The 24,761-nt window shown below is 42.3% G+C and overlaps 1 protein-coding gene across 1 annotated transcript in view; it reads right to left on the bottom strand.

The window, feature by feature from the left end:
* Positions 1-24,761, bottom strand: part of PIK3C2G (phosphatidylinositol-4-phosphate 3-kinase catalytic subunit type 2 gamma) — a 321,727-nt gene that overhangs the window by 16,001 nt on the left and 280,965 nt on the right. The window contains exon 31 of the mRNA XM_065420952.1: positions 10,813-10,938. Within this exon, the coding sequence (XP_065277024.1) occupies positions 10,813-10,938 (126 nt within the window). The remainder of the gene's footprint in view (positions 1-10,812; positions 10,939-24,761) is intronic.

Here is a 24,761-nt window from a genome sequence, read left to right as displayed (position 1 = left end):
TGCAAAGCCTGTGTCTCTGTGTCCATGAAGAGGTAAATGGTAATCCAGAATGGCCACATGGTTGGAGCTCTGGGAAAGGAAGTGCTTAAACAACTGTGGTATCTTGGGGGGGTCAGCGGTGGTTCTGGGGCCTGGGCCAACTAGAACGCAAGGTCCCACTTCCGTGAAGGACTAACAGAGTCTGTGCCCAGGAAGTATGCCAGAGAGGCCAGAGCCTACCCTGACAAAAGGAAGCTTAAAAGCACACAGATCCACCATGTGGAATCCAAACACAGGAGCCTGGAGAGCGTCCACAAGAGGGAACTTGACCAGGGCTATGACAAGATGATACACAGACTCCAGCTGGAAAAGAAGGCAGTTACCTACTTTCTCCCTGGCTTAGGCTGCCATGAGTACATCAAGCCCAAACTCAAGTCCCTTCACTTAAACCCAGTCAGTTTCTGATGCCAGGTTAAGGCCTCAGTCCTAAATTTTAAAGCTATTAATGGGGCAAGCCCGAGCTGCATGAAAAGACCAAATTTTTATATATGATCCACTGAGACAGTTGCATTCCTCTGGGACAATACAGATCCCAAAGCCCATGAGAAAGCATGTGAGAGCTGGGGACAAAGTATTCTCTGTGGAGGGATCTGTCTAGGGAACAAACTTCTAGATGAAATCAGGGGAATCCAACATCTGACTGTTCTTTAGAAAATCCTTCCTCTTCATAAAAGCTTTCCCATAAGAATGACAGTGTCAACATTGACACCAACTTCTACCTCTAAACCCCTACACCAACCAAAAAATAACCCCTCCCCAAGCCCTGCAATCTTACCCCAAGCAGAGTTTTGACCCCAAACAAGGAGAAATGCCAGAAACTCCATGAAGTCCACCAGGGACTTTGTTATTGATTTTCTTTGGAAGGCACTCCGATAATATGGTAATTGGCAGCCATATAAACCCCTAAGATAGACAGATACTATATAAGGATTTATTTAAAACTGTCTAATTTTCTTCTCAGTGGTACTTCCAAAAGATTTGATAACAGTTCAAGACAAAAAACAACCAAACAAAAATACCCCAAAACTAATCAACCAACCAAACCCAACTATCTAAAAACCCCACACAATAGAGAGATGGTAACTTTCCTTTGAAAACTGCCTGTATAAATTCTGCTCTTGGGATACACAAATACTTAGGACTTCTCTACATGACCATTTACTTTGCAGCAAAGTGGGGTGTGCATATCCCCCAAACTAGCCTGCCATGAACCCTGTGGACCCTCCTGACTGACAGTTAGTTAGTGACCTTTGATCTAGGCCTGTCTCAAAAAGGACTAGATCAAAGTACACTAATAAACTGTTAATACATGTCAGCAGCATCCCCAAGGACAGTTAGTCTGCCACAGGCTACTGCAGGGCAGATTCATACCCACCTTGCCATGAACTAAATGTTTGTGTAGACAAGCCCCTACAGTGAGAGTCTAGAAACTTCTTGCTAGCAGTGTCCAAATGTGCATTCGGTACAGTAACTGAGATATTTTAATAGGATTGCCATGTAATAAACATAATACAAAGCCAACACAGTATAAGTTGCAAAATGTAGAATAATTGTGGGATTGGGCCCAAATCGAGGTAGTGCAATTTATACGTTAGTTGGTATCACCATTGTTATGATGCTGTTGTACCTCTTCAAAATAAGTGAGAAAGCTTGCCTTACATCCCTTTAGAAAAATACAAGGGCTTCCAGTTTTACACTTACCCTTGAAGTTACCTTGATACTATGAGAACATGCTGGGGTTAATTATGAAATGTGAACATTGTATTCTTGAATTTAAAAATCTGGAGAGTGACAGCCTAACAAGAAACGAGCTGCATTCGTAATCAATTCCCGTGTTTCAGTCTCTCTTTCTCTCATTAATAAGAAAATGCTTCAGGAATAGTATATTGGTTTATAATATTTAAAAGGACACTGTCATGTAGGTTTAGGCTTCAAATCTTGGGTTTGTTTTATTAATATAAAATCAATATCTGTGTATACATGTTTCCATGTTTTTTTTTGTTTTGTCTCAGCGAAAACAATTTTAAATGTATACCTTCTCTTGCACTGTTTGTAAAACACAAACACAACAGCATTGTGCCAGTGCATCAGAATTAGAAAGTGAAACTGGCTCAGCAAAAGTGAAGCCACCTCTCCAGTTTGACTGTGCACACTGAATGAAGTGCAATAAAGTGAATAATGAAAAGACAATCAGACTTTCAAAATTCTTCCAGCTCTCATCATCATGGGTAAGATTCCCCACTTTGCTAAGGCCACTAGTGACCTTAAAATGGCCATGTGGCCAATAGAGCATTCCCCTGCACTGTAATCTGCTACTGGAAAGCACCAGCTGCATTCATAACTCCCAGCATAAGAGAGGAAGAGGGTGTTCTGGGGGCAGGACATGGATGGCATAGACTAGAGAAGGGTCCCTGCGGGACCTTACAGCAGTGACACAAGTTATTACAGCTCCTTGTGGTGATCAGGGAGCTGCACTGGCTCACAGCAACCATGGGTGCCAGGTTTGTATAATTTTTGGTGGTGCCCAGAATGGGTCCAAGCAGAGCACAGACCGGGGCAACCTCCCCGGGCCTCAGGTCCCACGCTTTGGAGGCCCCGCGTTTCAGGGGGAAGCGGGGTCCAGGGCTGCCTGGAGAGTTAGTGGGGGGCCTGGCAGCAGCAGCAGCAAGTAACCCGGCTATAACCCGCCCTGCTGTGCTCCACCCTGCTGGCTCCCAGCGTCGCTCGGGAGAGGGGGTGGAAGCCGGAAAGAGGCGGGGTGGAGACTTGGAGGAAGGAGTGGAATGGGGGTGAGGTGGGGGCAGAGTAGGGGCGGGAGCTTGGGGGGAAGGGGTGGAGCAGGGATGGGAAGAGGTGGGATGGAGCTGCTGCCGGCGCCAGGCCCCCCGCTAACCACCCAGACCGCCCTGGACCTCACGTCCTCATGAAGCGCAGAGCTCCCCAAAGCGCGGGGCCTGAAGCCCAGGGAGGTTGCCCCGGTCCGTGCTACGGACAGGATGGCTTTGAAAATATAAGCCCAAACATTGGTGGAGCTGGGCCCATGTTCCTGAATATTGGTGGAGCACGGGCACCACAGGCCCATATAACTCAGCACCTATGACAGCAACCCCTCCTTTCTGTTGCAGTACACTGGGCAACATGGTGCCTCAGTGAGGCACAATGCCTCCTTCTCTCAGCATATGCGCAATGTGCCCAGCCATTTGATGGTGTCATCATCAGCCAGATGGAGAGACGTCAGCCTGCCGTCGAAATAAGGCAGTCGGCATTTGTCAAGGATATGAGGCATAGTCTGAAGTTCACCGCAGCTGCATCGTGGGTCATTAGAAAAACCCCATTTAAAGAGATCAGCTGCACAGTTGCCTAGTCCTGTTTGAAACTGGTTCAGAGATGATCACAAGTGCCTTGGCAGAACAAAACCTGGTGGACAGACGGTTGGGTCAGTGACGAGAGAGTGATTAACAACTGTCATCTCTGACCACTTGTTGTACCAAGCAGATTCCACCATCATGCTCTGTGGTAGCATGAACGACCATAAAGAGTGTCTAGAAGACAGGCGAGCTGGCGGGTGGTTGAAGAAGTCTGCGTACAAAGGCAGGTCGCTGTTCTCATGGATCTTGGCCAGCAACATAGAGGCCTTCTCACGGCAAATATGGGGCGGTGCTATGTTACTAACTATTGGCAATCATGGCAATGGAGTTGCATGTAAAGTCCTGGTAGCAATACGCTTAGCTTTGTTAAGTACTACATTGACCAGCCTGGTGTGAGACAAGTGACACCAGACAGGAGTCCAGTACTCTGCAGTTGAATAGCAGAGGGCAAGGGCTGATGTTCTAAGCGTTCGGGTGCTCATACCCCAGGTTGAACTGGCAACTTTTCTGAGAAAATTGGGGGGTAATGGATAAGCATTCACGTTGTGCTATCTATCACTGCCTGGCCCGGACCAGGGAAGCTAATGATCCAACCAATGGACCAAATTCAGCGATGGATGAATCTTGGTCACGTGCTATCTGACTGTGAGCCCAATGTATCGCCATCCTTCGACTTTCAAGCCATTGGACCAGCCCTTTGAATTCTTCAGCTTAACGATGAGGACCTGTCAGTAGCCAAACACAGCATCATTAGTGCCTTAGCTACTCGTCGCAGTGTCGATGTGATCTATTTGCAAGAAACTCATCTTGCAATTAGTGTAGCAGGATGTTATGGTATCAATGGCTTTGGTCTCATTTCACTCACCCCAAACGCCAAATATGGCTGTGCAATATACATGTGCGCTGACATATCTGATGTTGTTCCACTTTCCTTCTCCAGTTTTTACATGATCCAGGATTGCCAATGTATATAAGCCGCCAAATGAGCACTGGAACCAGCAGGTCCTTCCAATACTTGATCATCCACCAATCTTTCTTGGGGATTTCAACAGCCACCACTGTGATTGGGGGTACACTGATTCAGATGATGATGTTGAACGGTTGATGGATTGGGCGACTAACAATGACTTTGTGTTGATTCACAATGCAAAACAACATGGCACATTTCTTTCAGCCAGATGGTTGAAAGACCACTCACCCTACCTTTGCTGGGTCAGTTCACTAGATGGCTGTTCACAAGTACTGAGCTGTGTAGTACTTGATAACTTCCCCCATAGCCAACATAGACCATCACTCATTCAGATTGGGCTCCAATGACACATCATTTGAAGGTCAATCAAGTGTTGGTGGAATTTCCACAAGACAGACTGGGAAAAGTCTTGTGCCGTACTGGAACGCAGTGTGGTTATGATTCCATTGTATTGTATCCCAACCCAGTCAAAGAAGACTACCACCAGTTCCAAGGAGCTATTTACAAAGCCACATGCTCAGTTATACCAACTCAGCTATTCCTTGCTCAGGAAATTCCAATTATCTGGTGACCTGGACATCACTGACCACCTGATTGAGTCTCTGAATGCTGCCATGCTCACTCAGTGGATGGAATCTACAGAGAAGCTTTGACTTCATTTATTGCAGCCGGAAGTGCTCGAACTTGATCCACCAGCTGGACGCTACTCAACAACCTTTATGTCAAAATCATCCACTGGTTAAGCCCAGTGAGGTTGCAAGCTATCTACTGTGGGTAGCAAAGGTCCCAGTGGAGAAGCAATTCAAATGCAAAGTACATGACGAATGGTGCCAACTTCGACATCGTAATGTGGGTAGGAGTCAACCAGAGACATTCATGGTCAATGAGTTAGATAAGACCCTTAACTTCATCAAGCCAGACACAGCGGCGGGCTATGATAACATCTTCCTGGAATTCCTCAAACACCTTGGACCAAAGGCGTTACAGTGGCTTACTAACTTCTACATATGGGTCATTAATGCCTCCTTAAGCTCCCAGGTATTCAGGACAAGGTCACTCAGTATGATAGACTTTCAAATGGTTAACCAGCTCTGCTCACTGGCATGGGAGGGAAGGACAGGCCCTCCTTGCCCCCCTTGAGATGGCTTTAACAGGGAGCAATTCTTTCATTCAGCAGACTTCAGAGGCTGCTGTTTTGACCAGCTCCTGCATGGGAGAGAGGAGGGGCCCCAAGGAGAGAGAGCTTCTTGCACCTGTTCCTTTTTCTTGCATATCTAAGCAGATGCTAGTCGCCATGTAATCCATAATTTTTACCGTGTCCCTTTCACTGAGTTGTAGATGATTTTTTTAAAAACGGAGAACCGTTTTTTAGACAGAATAAACGCAAGGACAGAAACACAGTAAGAGGTCATGTAATTTAATACAAATATGATTTGATTAATGATGCTGTATTAATGTGACAGTACTAATGTGTCATGGTTCTTGGCCAAAATATAAAAATTACCATCTTAATTTTTCATTTAAAATCACTGAAGAATTTTAATTTGCCAGCTGCATAGGTAAGGAATCTTTTCATTACTGAGGATCTGTACATGAAAGTGTTGGGAGGGTGAGAACTCTCATTCCTTGGGCCAAGAGAAGCTGTAGGTGTTGAGGAATGACACAATTTACAGGGACAGAGTACAGTCTACATGGCTTTCAATCACTCCCTATGAGTTGGCTCTAAGAAGGCATTGCAAATTTAGAGGAAACAAGGAATATGTAATTAGGGTGTATGTGTGCGGAAAAAAAGGTTGAAGGATTTGGGGTGGAGACACGGTATGGGGCTAAAGCTATCAACTGCCAATATCTCACATGTAGTCCAGGCCAATTCTCAAATCACTGTTTAATAATAATTTTTGCCACTTATACATACAAATTAAACAGAAGTGAAGTGCTCAAGGCCACACAGCAAATCAGTGGGAGAGCTGTTAGAAAATTCAGGTATTCCTGACTCCAAAGACTTAAGTGTGGCTGACATATGAGGCATCTAATGAAATTTTAATCTCCAATAAGGGACAGTTGTTTCTCTTTCCTTAGCAATGGCACAGTTTCTAGATTTTCTGTCAACTGGCCAAACTGCATTTTCACCTGTTTTTGGAAGAAAAAAGAAATTGAGGGCAAACATGAGCTCATAACACATTACATAGCTGATACTACAAATGTTTCAATATAGTCTTAGGACCATGAAAGGGCATTAATGCAGCAGGTCCTGCCCCTTTTCACTTTTTGGATGTGAGAGCTTTGAACCATCACTGCTGGGAAATCTAAGTTCTTCAGGTTTAGTCCCTTTTGACCCCTTAGCTACCTCTTGCAGCTCTTTACATAGACAAAGAGACTGGGACTTTTTTGAATGATACCTCTTTATCCCTTTCCCTGTTTCATTAGCCTATTCGTGATTTTCTTTCTCCCTACTGTGCATCTGTTTTCTCCATATTCTTTGTCCTCATCCTCTCTTTAAAGCATTTTTCTAAACCAAGATTATGTTGTTTTTAATGCAAAAAAGTACAAAATGCAAAAGCAGGAGGAAAAAAATGTGCCTGCTAACAGTGACTCCAAAACACACAGTCTGTTTTGCTTAGTGTCACACACCTTCCAGACCTTCATATCTTCAGTCTCATACATGAGGAAAAAACAAAAACAAAAATAAGGCTTATAATTTTCTGCAGGCAGTTATACAAAGTGCAAAACTAAAATCAAATACACCCAAGAGAGGCATATTTCAGAATTTTCTCAGCTTCCAATACAGAGCAAAATTAAAAATACAATTTCCTTCCAGCCCTTTGGCTTAAATAAAAGCTTGTGAATTCTTATAAAAAGAACTACTATATTACTTTATTCAGCCTCCTGGACAGTAACTAACTTAATAGAAGGCTGACTTGTGTTTTTAGTTGTTTTTTTCCCAGTTCCCTGAGGCTCACAAAAATATAATCTCCACTTTTGCCTCTGTCCATCACCTACAGACATGGAAAATACATGCAGCATGGCATCACATGGGGTGGTATAATCATAGGGGTTTCTAAACAGTGTAAGAAACTTCAGGTTTGAACCATAACTTCTCATCAGGGTCAGCTCAATTCTTCTTTGTAGACTGAGTATCACCTATATGCTTCACTGTGCATATAGGTCTTTCAGCTGAAATCTTAAAATCTGGAGATCATGTCTTAGTTGATGTTAAAGTTTCCGTGGTACTTTTCTTAAAATCAGACATTTCCTCCTGAGTCGTTGGCCAAAATTAACACTCCTCCCACTGAGTACTGGTGCTCTCTCTCACAAATATGGCAGCGTTTTAGTGGTACTGGAGCTATATGGTGTATAGAATATTTGGGGAATCTTTCATGATAATGGGTGCTAAATATATGTAAAAAGCAACAAAGAGTCCTGTGGCACCTTATAGACTAACAGACGTATTGGAGCAAAAATATATGTAAGACGGTTTTAATTTAGAGAAACAATCTCAGTGTGAGGATTTGGGGAATTTGTCTATGTACACCTTATAAACTGACATTATGAAGTTATGAAATTGTTGTATCATTGAATGCCTGTTATGGGGTGGTAGAGTCCACCATTTGCTGACAGGGACTGTAGCTCTCTTGTCCCTGGTCTCTGCCAGACCAGGAACAATGGTGAGTTATAAACTGTGCTGTGACTGAAGAATGGGTATGCGAAGGTAGTTGCCTGAATGGGGAAAACAGTTTGACCAAGTTTCTCTCCAGAGGGCTGGTGAATTCAAGTGAGTCAGAGAGACACAGGAAGCATTGGGCAGGAGGGGGGGCATGTTTTGTAGTAGGGGTGTCCTGTTTAACTATGGGACCAGACATGATCAGAGAAAGCTGACTGGCCTAGGGCGGGGAGAGACACACTCTGATTCCGAAGAGAAGCTGTTGACTTCAGGAGCAGGATCCTGGACACAACACAGGACTTTACCAAAGCTCAAAGAACTCCCTAGAGTGTTGAGGAAACTGATCATGGAAATAGGTGTGTTTATTAATTTGTCTAGATATGTATATTTCTCATGCTGCTAAGTAAAGAGTAAATTGTGTTTAGATTCCTGTGAAAAACCTGCGTGTCTGTTTGCTTTCAATGTCATGTGTCCCTGAAGAGTCAAACTGTAAACCTAGAGCAGCCACATGGGAGTTCTGGGAGAGGGTGTGTTTAGGCTACAGACAGACTTTGAGGGGTCAGCACTAATCCCAGAGGTGAGGCAGTTGGACTGAGGAGTCCCAGCTGCCTGGAGGGGGAGCTACAGAGGATCTGTACTACAAGAGTATGCCTAGAAACCCCACCCAGGCACAGTGTCTGGACTCTGTTCAGACTCAGGAGGCTCAATGCACGTGTGCCTAATGAGATAGAGCCTGGTGAGTGTCCAGCCAGAAGGGGAGCTCTACCAGGGCGGGGTGTGTGTGTGTGTGTGTGTGTGTGTGTGTGTGTGTGAGAGAGACACCCAAGCAACTCCATTCTACTGTAACTTTAATTGCTAAAAGGAGAGCTATAAACACACCAGATAAATAAAAAGTCTAATTTCATGTAATTCTGCCATAGGGTGCCAACTTCTAGCTGTTTCAGCCATGAGTGTAAATACCATTTGCTGAAGCCTTCTTACAATATGCATTGAAAATGTACAATGTAACTTAAGGAACAGACCAATTGGAGATACTTAATAGACAATTACTATGTAGCATTGTCTAAAAGTAAAAACCACAGGACTGGGAAATCAGAAAACAGGGGTTCTAATCCCAGCCAACTAACTTGCCTTGTGTCTGTGCGCAAATCAACTTAACTTTGTCATGTCTCCGTTTCCTTATCTGTACAAAGGGGCAGGGTACCATACCTAACAAGGGTGTTTTGAAGCCTAATCAAGTAGTGTGTGTGACATGCTAAGTATCACTACCAAGGCCCTAAAGCCCATTGCTTCCTTAAATACACTAACTGTTTGAATCCCCCCTTCAGTTTCAACAGAATATAGTGTATGTCACTTCCTGTCCTGTAGTGCTGCTCTGTGCAGCTGTATGGTTGCTTCTTTTCACCCCAGAGGTGGCTGCATTTCAAAGGTGAATGAAGTGATTACATAGGTCTGTAAATTGCCAACAATTTGGCATAAAAAGAGGCTAAGTCATTTATTATTTATGTAATTATTTAGTCCAATACCATCTTTGAGCATCTTTTGACATTTTGTAGGGACAGCAGTGCTGCCTTCTGCTCCACCATGCCCTGTTGGTACTGCCATTAGATTTTCCACGAGTGCTTATTGTCCCTGCTTATATTGCAGCTACCATCTATACCTGGAGGCCATTCCACTACTCATGACCTGTGGATGCCCTCAGTGGCCCATGACATTGCCCCTGGGAAAGTGACCCAGAACTGAGGTTGAGAGACATGGACAACATATCCCCCCATATCAGGAACGTGATCATATGTGCTCTCTTTAGTCTGTTCGCAGAGTCAAATGCTAGGACAAGATTCCGAATACTGAAATCCTTAATTGTTGTTGGATGTCTGGCATTCAAAGAATTCTTACAATAGCTCAGCTGCATTGGTCTGGGCAACTTGTTTGTATGGCTGACTCAAGATTACCCAAGGCTATACTTTAGGGTCAGTTAAAGCAAGGCACCTGCTCTCATGGTGGTCAGTACAAATGGTATAAAGATATACCAAAGTCACACTTGAAAGTGTGTCAGGCCTACCCCAGTAACGGGGAAGCAACAGCCCATGACAGAGCAAGGTAGCAGCAGATTTGCCATGGTGCCGTTAACCGCTTTGAAGCAAGGCACATCAACACCGTATGTGAAAAACACAAACAGCACAAAGCAAGGACGCAATAGCCTGCAATGGTCTTGCACAATCTTGTCTGTCCCACATGCAGTCGTGCTTGCTGTTCTCGCATCAGTCTGATCTCACATGTGTGTGTTCACTTACAGTGTTCACGGAACCCTCGGAGATCAATACCAATGTAAGACTCCATCCATCCAGCCTGTTATTTAGTAGAGTGAAAGCTAGTCCAGTGTCTGTTTTGTGTAGGTATGTTAAAATTATTAGATTCATTAATATTGTATTGTTTAAAGTTACAGGTACAAATGTGAATAAAGCATTAAGCTTACGTTTAGTGCAATGGATATTGGGCTTTACTAGTCTAACATGGAACTATAATTAAAGTAGAAGATTGAACGGTACTAGTTAGTCAAGTATTTTCCTAAAGAGAGAGACATAAGGAGACTGTTGTATCACTGAGAACTGGAAGCAAAATGGAAGACCATCAGTGTTTACACTTGATCTTTGGATATGTCCCCGTTTCTTGATTGTACCAGTTATTGCAGCTCTCAAAGCTCTATTGCTATTTCAGTAAAGGATTTGGTCAAGAAAAACAAGAAATGCTGGAAGAAAAATGGTAACACTCACAATTTCATTATAAGTAGGGTCAGTGCTTTTTGGAACTGCTTTCGTTTTCCTTCTGCTGACTTCATCAGGATCTGGTAAAAGATAAAATTCAGCATGTGCAGTTGGGGCAGAGCCATCTGGGAGATGCTGTAGAACAAAAGGGTTATAAATATGAATGTCTGTGTTTCTATCAAGGAAAACAAATAGAGAGGTACCAAATTAAATCTGGACTTAAAGCAGACATGAGGAGACTTATTACATTGACCAAGTTTTATTGGTATAAAATGGAGAACTAACCAATGTAAACAACAGAAATACATAGAATTCAACCTCATATTGTGTTAGGAAAAGTAAATGAAAAAATAAAAACAAAATAAAATTCTCCACATTTAATACTTTTAGTGGAAGAACCCTAAAGCATCAATCCACTTTAACTTATGTGAAATTGGTATGCAATGTAGCCCTTACATTTTTCAAAGCAATGCACAGAAACTGGAGTTTGGCCAGACGTCTCCTATTGACTTTAACCCATAAAAATGAGCCAGTTCCAATGTCGATATGGGGACAATTGATGGTTTTTAAGGGTGTTTCATAGAGGATGCTAGCACAGAAGATCCAGGAGCATTTTCAGCAACAATATGGGCAGGAAGGGATACTTATATAAAGTCTCTCTCTCTCTCCCACTCCCACCTCCACACAGCTGGGAACTCTCTTTTGTCCCCTTAGAAAATTGGCCCTTAGAAAAGGAGATGGAGATTGCAGATAGTTATGGTTAGTTATCTGGGAGAGGGCCTGTCTATTTTGTGAAGGGATCATTAGTTGTGAGGAGAGATGATCATTAGTTGTTCTCAGCGACCTATGAATATAGGAACCAAATCAGGTCAGTGATCCATCTAGCTCAGTATCCCATCTCTGAAGCCCCTACTAGGTGTTTTACAGGAAGATGCAAGAAATCTACAAGTTAACAATTGTGGAATAGGGGGAAAGTTTCTTCCGAGTCAGTTAGTGTTGGCTTATGCTTGTGCATAGCAGTGCCTGCATTTCTCACTTAGGACCTCCCAAACCAGGGGCCATCAAAATGCTGACAACGCGACATGCAATTAGACAGCACAACATGTAACATACCATCACAGGTGTTTTACAAAATATCAGCAATTTTGAGGGTGTTTTTAGGCTTTTAGAAAGAAAGCATACTGGCCAGTTTGCAAGCACCAGAAGGAAGTGGGTATTCATGGACAGAAAGTGAAGTGAAATTCCATGTAAACTAACAAATAAAAGAATTTTCTCAGTGGATGGGCTCAGAGTGTTATTTTAGCTGCACAATCATATCTATATTCCTCACTTCAGCTTCACTTGACCCATTACAAAGTAGTTGCTCAGATTTGGATAATTTACAATATGGGACCAGAAATGTTAGGTTTTCCTACAGTAACAACATATCTTTGAACTGGAGATGCTACAGGCATCCCAGCAATAAATAACATCTATATAGAAGGGAAGATGCATAGATGCATGTGTGCGTGCATCGATATAACAATTAAGCTGATGACACAAAGACTTTTTTTTTTGGTGTTACTTGAAGAGATCTCTCACAGTATACGATTTGGTCCAACCATACAGCTTAATGTGACTATGGCTAATGCTGTTACTACTGTTTACATAGCACACTGCTGGCATTATACAAATCATCTACATCTCCTCCACCCCTTCTTTCCCCACCAAGAGTTTAGGACAGAAGTGAAAAAGACTATAGTCAATTTTAAATACATAAGGAATATAGATAGGCAGGATGCAATTATGCAAATAGCCTCAATGCCCTAGTGAAGTTCCTAACAGACAATTTTATAGGACACAGCACTGCATTGTTAAATTAACACAGTATTAGGAGTCATACAATCCATTGAAAAGCCCCTCTCCAAGGCTTTTGGACCTGTCATCATATATTAAAAATCCAATCATACTAGCACCTACAAAAGTAAACTCAGCAGTCTCCCCCAAACCGGGCAGGAACAAACCAATCTAGCCTTAAACGTCAGTCCAAGGTGCACAAATCCTCACCATCCCGTTTCCTCCGTTAGGAAAAAGAGATGAGCTTTTCAGCATGCCCTAAAGGGTCAACATAGTTCAGACGAAAAGGGAAAGTGGATTCCAAAATTCAGGGTCCCTCAAGGAGAATGCTCTGACAGCAGCTCCCTCTCTTTGCCACTGGGAAGGGAGTCCAGCTCAAGTCAAAAGCAGCATCTTCGATCCCACCCAGAAACGAAGAGTCAGCATTCATAGATCACACGTCACATGATCATGGTGAAAAACGCCGTAGTTAGTAAGTGAGGTATCATGTTCTGCAGTAGCTTCAGCTGCTGAATTGACATAAGTAGAATTGGATGAATAATTGAGTTTTTGGTTCAGCCTGCAAACTGAAAAGTCAGGGAAAATACTTGGTGTGAGACAGAGAAAGCATTCCCCTTTTACAACTCTTAGTCCAGTGGTTAGGGCATTTGCCTGGAATGTGCAAGACCAGATTCAAATCCCAACTCAGGAGAAGAGACTTGAATGGAAACCTCCCCTGTACCAAATAAGTGCCCTAACCACCAGGCTGTAGGCTATCAATCTCTCTGTTGAAACAGTTCCACCAAGTATAGGCTATACTGCTCTCAAATCTTTCCTGTTGAATGTACTTAAATATTCATAGGGCCAAAGAGAGAATGATCTATAGCAGTGGTCTCCAACCTTTCAGTGTGGCGGACGCCGGACGACTAGCCGCCGAAATGCCACTGAGGAGCGCGGCCGCCGGACAAGCAGACGCTAAAATGCCACTGAGAAGCCAATGTGCTGAAGAAATTGACCCAAAAGTTCTGTATACATTGAAAAAATTCCAACTAGATCTCTACTTCGATATAACGCTGTCCTCGGGAGCCAAAAAAATCTTACCGCGTTATAGGTGAAACCACGTTATATCGAACTTGCTTTGATCCACCAGAGTGCGCAACCCCGCCCCCCCGGAGCACTGCTTTACCGCGTTATATCCGAATTCATGTTATATCGGGTCGCGTTATATCGGGGTAGAGGTGTAGTTTATATATCACAGCAAACTCTAAAGTAAGCAGAATCCTGAAAATAGTCACCAGCCTTTTTTTGATATGTCAGTTTTTCCTAAAACCACAAAGGGGATGATGGAAATGTTATAAAGGGAGAGTAAACAACATTATGGATCCACTATTCCTAATCCACTGGAGCCTCCATAGGCATCAAACATTTCCAGTTTGATTTTTAATGTTGGGTGTCTTCATAGCAGTTTCTAAAATGTCATGCACTGGTGCAAAGTTGCTGATAGGGAAGATGATAATGGAGCAACCTTGTATGATAAAGTATAAAAAACATTACCATACAAGGCACAATCTAAGATACAGAATTGCAAGAACATTCAAGTTTTGTGCAGAGAAAGTTGGTAAACTTTGTGTGCCGGTCAATGGAAAGAGGCACAGCTTTTCATATCCCTAATTTAGTATTAAAAATGTGTCTCACAGAATATACCCTCTGTAGCAAAATTCCATAATTCATTCCACGTTAGATTTCCAAAACCAAAAGTAGTATTTGATATGTACTTACAGAAATCCACCTAGACAGGTTATGGATTTGTGTAATTCAATATTAAATACACTAGTTATATTTTGGGAAAAGAGAGAAGGAATGAAATTTTCTACAAAAATTGCATTTTGTTAGTCGCTCATTTCCCCTTGCTGACTATCTAACTCTCCTTTATGATGGAATTTTCTTTGACACTAAGAAAGCCATAAGGGTTTCTTCTAAATCTGGCATATTTAAAGCACTGAAATTCAGCCTGACAGTATGACTCCTGAGTCTCTTTAGCATGCGAGTCTGAAGGGAAAATTTGTGAAAGTAACAGCTAGATACTTTGCGGAAATGTTATCTTTGTTAGACAGCACCTCGTCCCAAATGAAATATTTCCTTCTGGCAGTCATTCCTCAAAGCTCACTCTCTTTCACTTTTTTGGCCTTGACCTAAAAGCTGTTGATTCTGCATCTCCTGGCATTCCTGCTGCCTTCCATCCCTGGATGAAACACTCTGGTAGCTCCTGAACTTCTTCTGGGTTCAGCTGCTGTTCTTGCTCCAGAAAAGACTCCATATCGCATTTTTCAATCTTTAAAACCCCCCCACAGATAACTTCCATTCACAACCGCTGCCTTCCCTCCTCTATAAATAACTTCCTTTCTTCTGCTTTCCATCCCCAGTAAAAATTTCTGGACATCTTCAAGTCTCAACTGCCTTCTTCCATTCATAAATGAAAGATGCTTATGGCTCCTCCTGTCTCCCACTTCCAGCTACTGCCTTCTACCACTCTTAGACAAAACTCCCCAGCAGACCCCACTCCTACCTTTGGTTCATCTTCACGTCCTCCCACAGAGACACACATTCCCCTTCCTCTCCCCTGAGCATTAAAGTTTTTAATAATGAAAGAATGATGACTAAATAATAAGCATGTAAAATAAAACTATGTTAAATAGATAAACAAAGTTTTCACAGCCCCCGTAACAACATAGTTGTATTCTAAATGCAGACATGAAAGAAACTTGATTATAATCCATGAATGGAGGAAAAGGAAAATCCACTGAGGAAATCAGTCAAAACACCCAAGTCATCAGAAAAAATAGTATCTGAATCCTGATTAAATTAAATCCTAGTGATAAATGCAGCAGCTCCATCAAAAGTATTAAATACAAAGGCCATTTAATTTTTCTTAGTAACAAAGCACAGTTTATATGCAACTTAACTGAGTGTTCCTGGGAAAAGTTAAAGCCTGCCTCCATAAAATGCAGCTTAACAACAAACAAATATTCCTTCACTTTTGAAAAGATAGCATCATCTGAGCTAATTTTAAATTTAGAGCCCTAAAAAAAGAAAATCAGTACCTCAACAATGGTATTAAAAAACAAGAAGTTCCTTCAAGAAATGGATTAATAAGGCTTATAGTCCTGGAGGATAAAATGATAGCAGAGCTGTGCAAACTAGAGGTTGTGTTCTTATTTAATAAGGACCCTCCAGGCCGATGATATGATTATTTTTTTCAGATTTGAACATCTCAATGCACCATGTGCCTCCCGCTCCTCTCAGCCACTAAATTTTCTCTTTTCCTGTGAATTTAAAATCATGGTACAGTAAATACACTTAGCAAAATAAATGATAAAATCATTTCAAATTATGTAATTGAAATATTTGAAAGAAAATCACCTTTAAAGTAACTACTATAGTAAATGATAATTAGAATAATAATCCATTATATTTCCATGGTGGTTCTTAGAGCATAAAGTAAACATTTGTTAAGGTACTAACCAAAACAATGGTAGCTGACTGCACTGAATGAAGTATTTTCTCACTAACTGCTGCTTTCTTCTATAAAACTTTAAACATATTTCACTGTTTTCTCTTTGTTCCCTATGATCATTTAACCCTTTTGTTTTCTTTTCTGCCTGTAAATTTCTTTCCCTCCTCATGATTGCTAGCCATAGGCGCCGACTCCGTGGGTGCTCCGGGTCTGGAGCATCCACAGGGAAAAATTAGTGGGTGCTCTGCACCCACCAGAAGCCATATTACTGATCTGTATCCCAAAATATGATTTATGTGCTGTGTGCATTAGTCTGACAGAGGGCATCAGACAGTTTCAACACTCTCATCCACAGGTCGATACAGGTCAGATCTACACTTGCAAGCTTTGTTCGTATAGCTATGCCACTATACTAGCAAAGATTGCCTAGTGTGGACACAGCTTTACTAGCAAAACAGGGGCGTTATCCTAGATTGGGGCAAACCAAAATGAGCTAGAAAGAAGACTTCACACTTAGACCCTGTGTAATAAAGATACCATTAAGCAATATGGTAAGTGGGCCCACGCACACATGGGTGGGTGGGTGGGTGGGTGGCGAGGTGGGGTGGGGTGGGCTGGTGTCACAGTTCAGGGAAACTGCACCTGTATTTCCCCAAGTTCATAACTGTCTCAGACTCAGAACCAGAACAACCATGAATAGTTCAGTCTTCCTTTATACAATGTGGGCCTTTAATCTTGGCCTGATGTAACAGGTGATCAGTAGACAATGGCTCACTCCTCAAGGCATAGCTTCATAAGCAGGGCCGGCTCTACTGTTTTTGCCGCCCCAAGCAGCACGCCGAATTGCCGCCGCGGACGGTGGAGGCAGTCCGTGTGCCGTTAGGGCGGCATGCACATTTTCGCGGCGGCGGCAATTCGGCGACAGCTTCTATGTTCAGCCGGAAGACAGAAGCCGCCGAATTGCCACCGCGGGCAGCTGAACATAGAAGTTGCCGCCGAATTGCTGCCACTGCGGAAACTCGCGTGCTGCCCTAATGACACACGGACTGCCCCCACCGTCCGTGGCGGCAATTTGGCGCGCTGCTTGGGGCGGCAAAAACACACGGACTGCTGCCCCTTGCAGATTGCCACCCCAAGCACCTGCTTGGAATGCTGGTGCCTGGAGCCGGCCCTGTTCATAAGGCTGGGTTTTTGCATTACCACAGGTGGGGAATTTGCATTCACCTCCTAGATGGCCCCAGGAAAATCACTTCACACCTTTTTGTTCCAAAATTCCATTTATCTCTGGCACATTGTTCAACAGAGTCCTTTGAATCCCCGCCGTCCGGTTTCACATCTGTCACATCTCCCCTCATGAGAGGTTACATACAATCTTGGCCCACAATAATACACAAACCATTCATTTAATACAATGGACTCCAAAGATACTTAAACTTAGTTCAATAAGATCTCCCAAAGAAGAGGGAAGACAATTTCCTACAATTGCAGAAAATTGCTATATCTGTCACAGGGACCAGGAGTGAAAATACATTACATTTACAGCTGCACTGAAGAGGAATATGCAGTATATTAAAAATGGGAGGGAGAAGGAGAAAAAAAATGTTCCTGCTTCTTCTTTCCAGTGGTTGCACCTATGTCTGAATCCCCTGCTGCATTGTGCTAATGTTGAGGTCTATTAAACACCCCTCATTCACAGCAATGAAACAAAACAGGGCTAGATCCTGTACTAATATGGAAACCTTCTTTTGTTCAGCAATGATAAAATACAGGTAGGATCTGATGAGAAACAGTCAAATGAAATAACAGGAGTACTTGTGGCACCTTAGAGACTAACAAATTTATTAGAGCATAAGCTTTCGTGGGCTACAACCCACTTCTTCGGATGCATATAGCTATATGCTATATGCTATATGCATCCGAAGAAGTGGGTTGTAGCCCACGAAAGCTTATGCTCTAATAAATCTGTTAGTCTCTAAGGTGCCACAAGTACTCCTGTTATTTTTGCGGATACAGACTAACACGGCTGCTACTCTGAAACCAGTCAAATGAAAAAAAGTCCCATTCAATTAAATTATGTAATGGCAGACAGCTAAAAAGTGACAAGTTTTTAAAGTGCTTATATACCAATGTTAGAAGTCTAAATATTAAGATGGGTGAACTAGAGTGCCTCATATTAAATGAGGATATTGATATAATAGGCATCACAAAAACTTGGTGGAATGAGGATAATCAATGGGACACAGTAATACCAGGATACAAAATATACCGGAAGGTCAGAACAGGTCGTGCTGGTGGGGGAGTGGCACTACATGTGAAAGAAAGCATAGAATCAAATGAAGTAAAAATCTTAAATGAACCAAACTGTACCATAGAATCTCTATGGATACTAATTCCATGCTCTAATAAAAAGAATATAGCAGGAGGGATATATTACCAACCACCTGACCAGGATGGTGACAGTGAAATGCTCAGGGAGATTAGAGAGGCTATTAAAATAAAAAACTCAATAATAATGGGGGATTTCAACTATCCCCATAGTGACTGGATACATGTCACCTCAGGACAGGATGCAGAGATAAAGTTTCTTGACACCTTAAATGACTGCTTCTTGGAGCAGCTAGTCCTGGAACCCACAAGAGGAGAACAATTCTTGATGTAGTCCTAACTGGAGCACAGGATCTGGTCCAAGAGGTGAATATAGCTGGACCGCTTGGTAATAGTGACCATAATATAATTAAATTTAACATCCCTTTGGCAGGGAAAACACCACAGGAGCCCAACACTGTAGCATTTAATTTCAGAAAGGGGGACTTCACAAAAATTAGGAAGTTAAACAGAGCAATTAAAATGAAAAGGTACAGCGCAAAAAGTGAAATCCCTGCAAGCTGCATGGAAACTTTTTAAAGACACCATAAGAGAGGCTCAACTTAAATGTATGCCCCAAATTAAAAAACATAGTAAGAGAACCAAAAAAGTGCCACTGTGGCTAAACAACAAAGTAATGGAAGCAGGGAGAGGCAAAAAGGCATCTGTAGAGGAGCGGACTCACCCCTGCGGCGCCTCCTGCTGGTGACCTCTGGGAATTAGCTCTTCCAGCATCCTGGAGCGCCCTCTGCAGGCCAGTGGTCCACCTATTCTCTGGCTCCCTGTGTCCCTCCCTGGACCCCGGTGCCCTTTTATCTGGGGTGCTTCCCCCTGGCAGTACACCCCTCAGTACTAGGGTCTCCCCTCCCTGGGGAACCCCCACCCACTATCCCTACCTCGCCTCAGAATAAGGCCACTGCCAGTCGCCAACTAGCCCCCGCTCCCTGGGGCAGACTGCAGTATAGGCCACTCATCACAGGCAAGGTTGGGGTTGGACCTGCTGCCTTGGCCTACCCCTGGGCTGCCCTCTACAACCCCCAGTACCTCTTGACCTCCTACCAGGCCGCAGCCTGGGGCTTTCCAGGCTGGAGCTCCCCAGCTCCTCTGCCTGTCCCCAGCCCTGCTCCACTCAGGTACCCTGTCTCAAGCTCCCTGCAGCCAGGCCCATCTCCCTCTGAAAGCGGAGAGACAGTGTTTGGGCTCCTGGCTCCCAGCCTTCTTATACAGGCCAGCTGGGGCCTGATTGGGGCGTGGCCCAGCTGTGGCTACTTCCCCAATCAGCCCAGTAGCTTTTCGAGCTGCAGCCCTCTGCAGGGCTGCTTTTAAGCCCTTCCCGGCAGGAGCGGGGGACCACTCCGCTACAGCATCCTTTAAAAGGTGGAAGTTAAATCCTAGTGAGGAAAATAGAAAGGAGCATAAATTCTGGCAAATGAAGTGTAAAAATATAATTAGGAAGGCCAAAAAAGAATTTGAAGAACAGCTAGGCAAAGACTCAAAAACTAATAGCAATTTTTTTTAAGTACATCAGAAGCAGGAAGCCTGCTAAACAACCAGTGGGGCCACTGGACGATCGAGATGCTAAAGGAGCACTCAAAGATGATAAGGCCATTGCGGAGAAACTACATTCATTCTGTGCATCGGTCTTCATGGCTGAGAACGTCAGGGAGATTCCCAAACCTGAGTCATTCTTTTTAGGTGACAAATCCGAGGAACTGTCCCAGATTGAGATGTCATTAGAGGTGGTTTTGGAAAAAATTTATAAACTAAACAGTAATAATTCACCAGGACCAGATGGTATTCACCCAAGAGTTCTGAAGGAACTCAGATGTGAAATTGCAGAACTACTAATTGTAGTCTGTAACCTATCATTTAAATCAGCTTCTGTACCAAATGATTGGAGGATAGCTAATGTGACGCCAATTTTTAAAAAGGACTCCAGAGGTGATCCCCGCAATTACAGTCCGGTAAGCCTGACTTCAGTACCGGGCAAACTGGTTGAAACTACAGTAAAGAACAAAATTGTCAGACACATAGATGAACATAATTTGTTGGGGAAGAATCAACATGGTTTTTGTAAAGGGAAATCATGCCTCACCGATCTACTAGAATTCTTTGAGTGGGTCTCCAAGCATGTGGACTAGGGGGATCCCGTGGATATAGTGTACTTAGATTTTCAGAAAGCCTTTGACAAGGTCCCTCACCAAATGCTCTTAAGCAAAGTAAGCTGTCATGGGATAAGAGGGAAGGTCCTCTCATGGATTGGTAACTGGTTAAAAGATAGGAAACAAAGGGTAGAAATAAATGGTCAGTTTTCAGAATGGAGAGAGGTAAATAGTGGTGTCCCCCAGGGATCTGTACTGGGACCAGTCCTATTCAACATATTCATAAATTATCTGGAAAAAGGGGTATAAACAGTGAGGTGGCGAAATCTGCAGATGATACAAAACTACTAAAGATAGTTAAGACCCAGGCTGTCTGCAAAGAGCTACAAAAGGATCTTTCAAAACTGGGTGACTGGGCAACAAAATGGCAGATGAAATTCAATGTTGATAAATGCAAAGTAATGCACATTGGAAAGCATAATCCCAACTATACATATAAAATGATGGCGTCTAAATTAGCTGTTACCACTCAAGAAAGAGATCTTGGAGTCATTGTGGATCGTTCTCTGAAAACATCCACTCAATGTGCAGCAGCAGTCAAAAAAGCAAACAGAATGTTGGGAATCATTAAGAAAGGGATAGATAATAAGACAGAAAATATTATATTGCCTCTATATAAATCCATGGTATGCCCACATCTTGAATACTGCGCGCAGATGTGGTCGCCCCATCTCAAAAAAGATATATTGGAATTGGAAAAGGTTCAGAAAAGGGCAACAAAAATGATTAGGGGTATGGAACGGCTGCTGTATGAGGAGAGATAAATAAGACTGGGACTTTTTAGCTTGGAAAAGAGACGACTAAGGGGGGGATATGATAGAGGTTTATAAAATCATGACTGGTGTGGAGAAAGTAAATAGGAAGTGTTATTTACTCCTCATAACACAAGGGTCACCGAATGAAATTATTAAGCAACAGATTTAAAACAAACAAAAGGAAGTATTTTTTTCACACAACATACAGTCAACCTGTAGAACTCCTTGCCAGAGGAAGTTGTGAAGGCCAAGATTATAACAGGATTCAAAAAAGAACTAGATAAGTTCATGGAGGATAGGTCCATTAATGGCTATTAGCCAGGTTGGGCAGGGATGGTGGTGCGAGCCTCTCTTTGCCAAAAGCGGTGAGTGGGCGACAGGGGATGGATTACTTGATGGTTACCTGTTCTGGTCATTCCCTCTGGGGCACCTGGCATGGCCACTGTTGGAAGACAGGATACTGGGCTAGATGGACCTTTGGTCTGACCCAGTATGGCCATTCTTATGTTCTTAATTGGTTAATGGGGTGAACTGATGACTATCAGGAGGGAAGGTACTAATCCTTGGTTTTGATGTGGGGAGTAGGATAAGGGTGAAGTCTCAGAGGTTTGGTGGACAGTTCTCTAAAATTTTTGTTTTAGAAGGCTGTGAAGAAGGTAACCTGCTTTCCCCCTACCATGTATTATTGTTGTGCAGTGGAACATTCATTTACCACTCAGAACAGTGTCCAGCTTCCAGAGCTAGAGAGTCCATGGGACTCACTGAGGTAGATTTTGTCTAGATTGGGGTATTAGTCTACAGTATGTACATTCGTGAGCGCACACACACCTACAGATTCTACTATTCCCTTCCCTTTAACAGAACACAATGAAAGAAAAAACACCAAAGAAAACAATACTGTTTCACGTTTCTTTTCAGCTCACAGAAGATTTACACTGTCACTGACCATCAGATGGAGTAAAAGAAAATCAGTTTCTGAGAACAGATAGCACTTACAAATGCTGCTGTTTTATTTCTGTCTTATGGTCACATAGATATTCTCTTTTTTTCATGTCTGAGCACAGATGGAAACTGAATATAAAAACACAACACAAGAAGCAGCAGCAGGAGCTTTATTTGGGCTTTAACCGACCTTCCAGTTTTGTTAATTAATAAATTAGTACATTAGTCCATAGCTACCTTGTCCAAACTAGTTTTAAATTCTCAAACTATGGGGATTCCGTCACTTTCTTTCGTAGTCTATTCCACAACCTGATACCAATCACTATGAGTAAGCATTCTGTGAGATGAGGCCCAAAGTTTCCTTTCTTTAATTACCTCTGACCACTGCTAGTTATGCTCTATTTAACACCCTGAATACTTCCTCTCAATCCCTACTGTTTGCTGCCTTCAAAGTATTTGCAAACTTTTGTGCCCATTAGTCAATTTTTAACCAAGTTACATTTAGCTACTAAAATCACTCTCCATAAATCGGTCCCTGTAGCCCTACTGATCATTGACTCTGAATTCCCTCCAGTTATTTAGCATCTTTCTGCTAATGTAGTGCTTAGATCTAGAGCTAATTGGAAAAAAATTGTCCAAATGTTTTTTCAACAGAAAATATTTTAAAATGTGCATTTCAACAAAAATTCCCAGGAAAAATATTTTTAAATGAAATTTTTGAAAAAATTGTGTTTTGGAAAATTTTGGATTTTTATTTCGGATTTCCAAATTTGAAGTTTCTGTTTTGAATTTTATGGGGTTTTATTTTTATATTATTTTTACATTATTTCATGACAAGTCATGTCAGATGAAAAAATGTATTCACTTGGACTGAGGTTGAGATGAAAATAGGAGAAAGACTTGTTGAAAGTCTCTGGGTAAGGATAAAAGGGGTAAAAATACATGGGTGATGTCATGGTACGGGTCTACTACAGAACACCTAACTAGGAAGAAGAGGTGGATGAGGCTTTTTTTTAAAACAACTAACAAAATCATCTAAAGCATAGGACTTGGTGGTGATGGGGGACTTCAACTACTGATATCTGTTGTGAAAATAACACATCAGGGCACAGATTATTCAACAAGTTCTTGGAATGTATTGGAGACAATTTTTTATTTCAGAAGGTGGAGAAAGCAACTAGGGGAGAAGCTGTTCTAGATTTGATTTTGACAATTAGGGAGAAACTGGTTGAGAATTTGAAAGTGGAAGGCAGCTTGGGTGAAAGTGATCATGAAATGGTAGAGTTCACGATTCGAAGGAATGGTAGGAGGGAGAACAGCAAAATAAAGACAATGGATTTCAAGAAGGCAGACTTTAGCAAACTCAGGGAGTTGGTAGGTAAGATCCCACGGGAAGCAAGTCTAAGAGGAAAAACAATTGAAGACAGTTGGCAATTTTTCAAAGAGACATTATTAAGGGCACAAGAGCAAACTATCCCACTGCGTAGGAACAATTGGGTTTGTTTAGTCTGGAAAAGAGAAGACTGAGGGGGGGCATGAAAACAGTTTTCAAGTACATAAAAGGTTCTTACAAAGAGGAGGGAGAAAAAATGTTCTTCTTAACCTCTGAGGACAGGAGAAGAAGCAATGGGATTAAATTACAGGAAGGGAGGTTTAGGATAGACGTTAGGAAAAACTTCCTGTCAGGGTGGTTAAGCACTGGAATAAATTGCCTAGGGAGGTTGTGGAATCTCCATCGTTGGAGATTTTTAAGAGCAGGTTAAACAAACACCTGTCAGGGATGGTCTACATAATATTTAGTCCTGCCATGAGTGCAAGGGACTGGACTAGATGACCTCTCGAGGTCCCTTCCAGTCCTATGATTCTTTGATACCGTTGAAACATTCTATTTTTTATTAAGCAACAAAGAGTCCTGTAGCACCTTATAGACTAACATGCTACAGGACTCTTTATCACTTTTTACAGATCCAGACTAACACGGCTACTCCTCTGATACTTTATTTTTTATTATATACTTTACTTTTTTAAATATTTAAGGGCAGCTTCTACTTAGTATTGATTAAAACATCTTTTCTAAATAAAACAGTTTGACACTTGAGTTCATAACAAAAGAGTTCCAAGTTATACTGTTATTGATATTTCTGCATCTCATTAATGTGTGCACTTGGGATCAATATTTCCCATGTGTAGTAATGGGAACGTAATCATTTGTCCAAACAGGTTCTGATTGCATGAGTTTCTGTCTAGATATCTTTAGATATCTTGGTATTACTGTTCAGTCTATACTAGTATTTTTGTTTTTCTAATTTAGTATCAACTGCAAATTTCATGTCAGTGTCTTTTCCCTCGTCTGGACAATGATCAATAATATTAAGTGGAGCTCATTGAATACTCTAGTCAACAAAT

The sequence above is a fragment of the Emys orbicularis genome, chromosome 1 (genome assembly GCF_028017835.1).
Source record: "Emys orbicularis isolate rEmyOrb1 chromosome 1, rEmyOrb1.hap1, whole genome shotgun sequence".
Lineage (NCBI taxonomy): Eukaryota > Metazoa > Chordata > Testudines > Emydidae > Emys > Emys orbicularis.
Note: the sequence above shows the minus strand (reverse complement) of the source record. Positions and strands in the feature narration are given on the sequence as shown.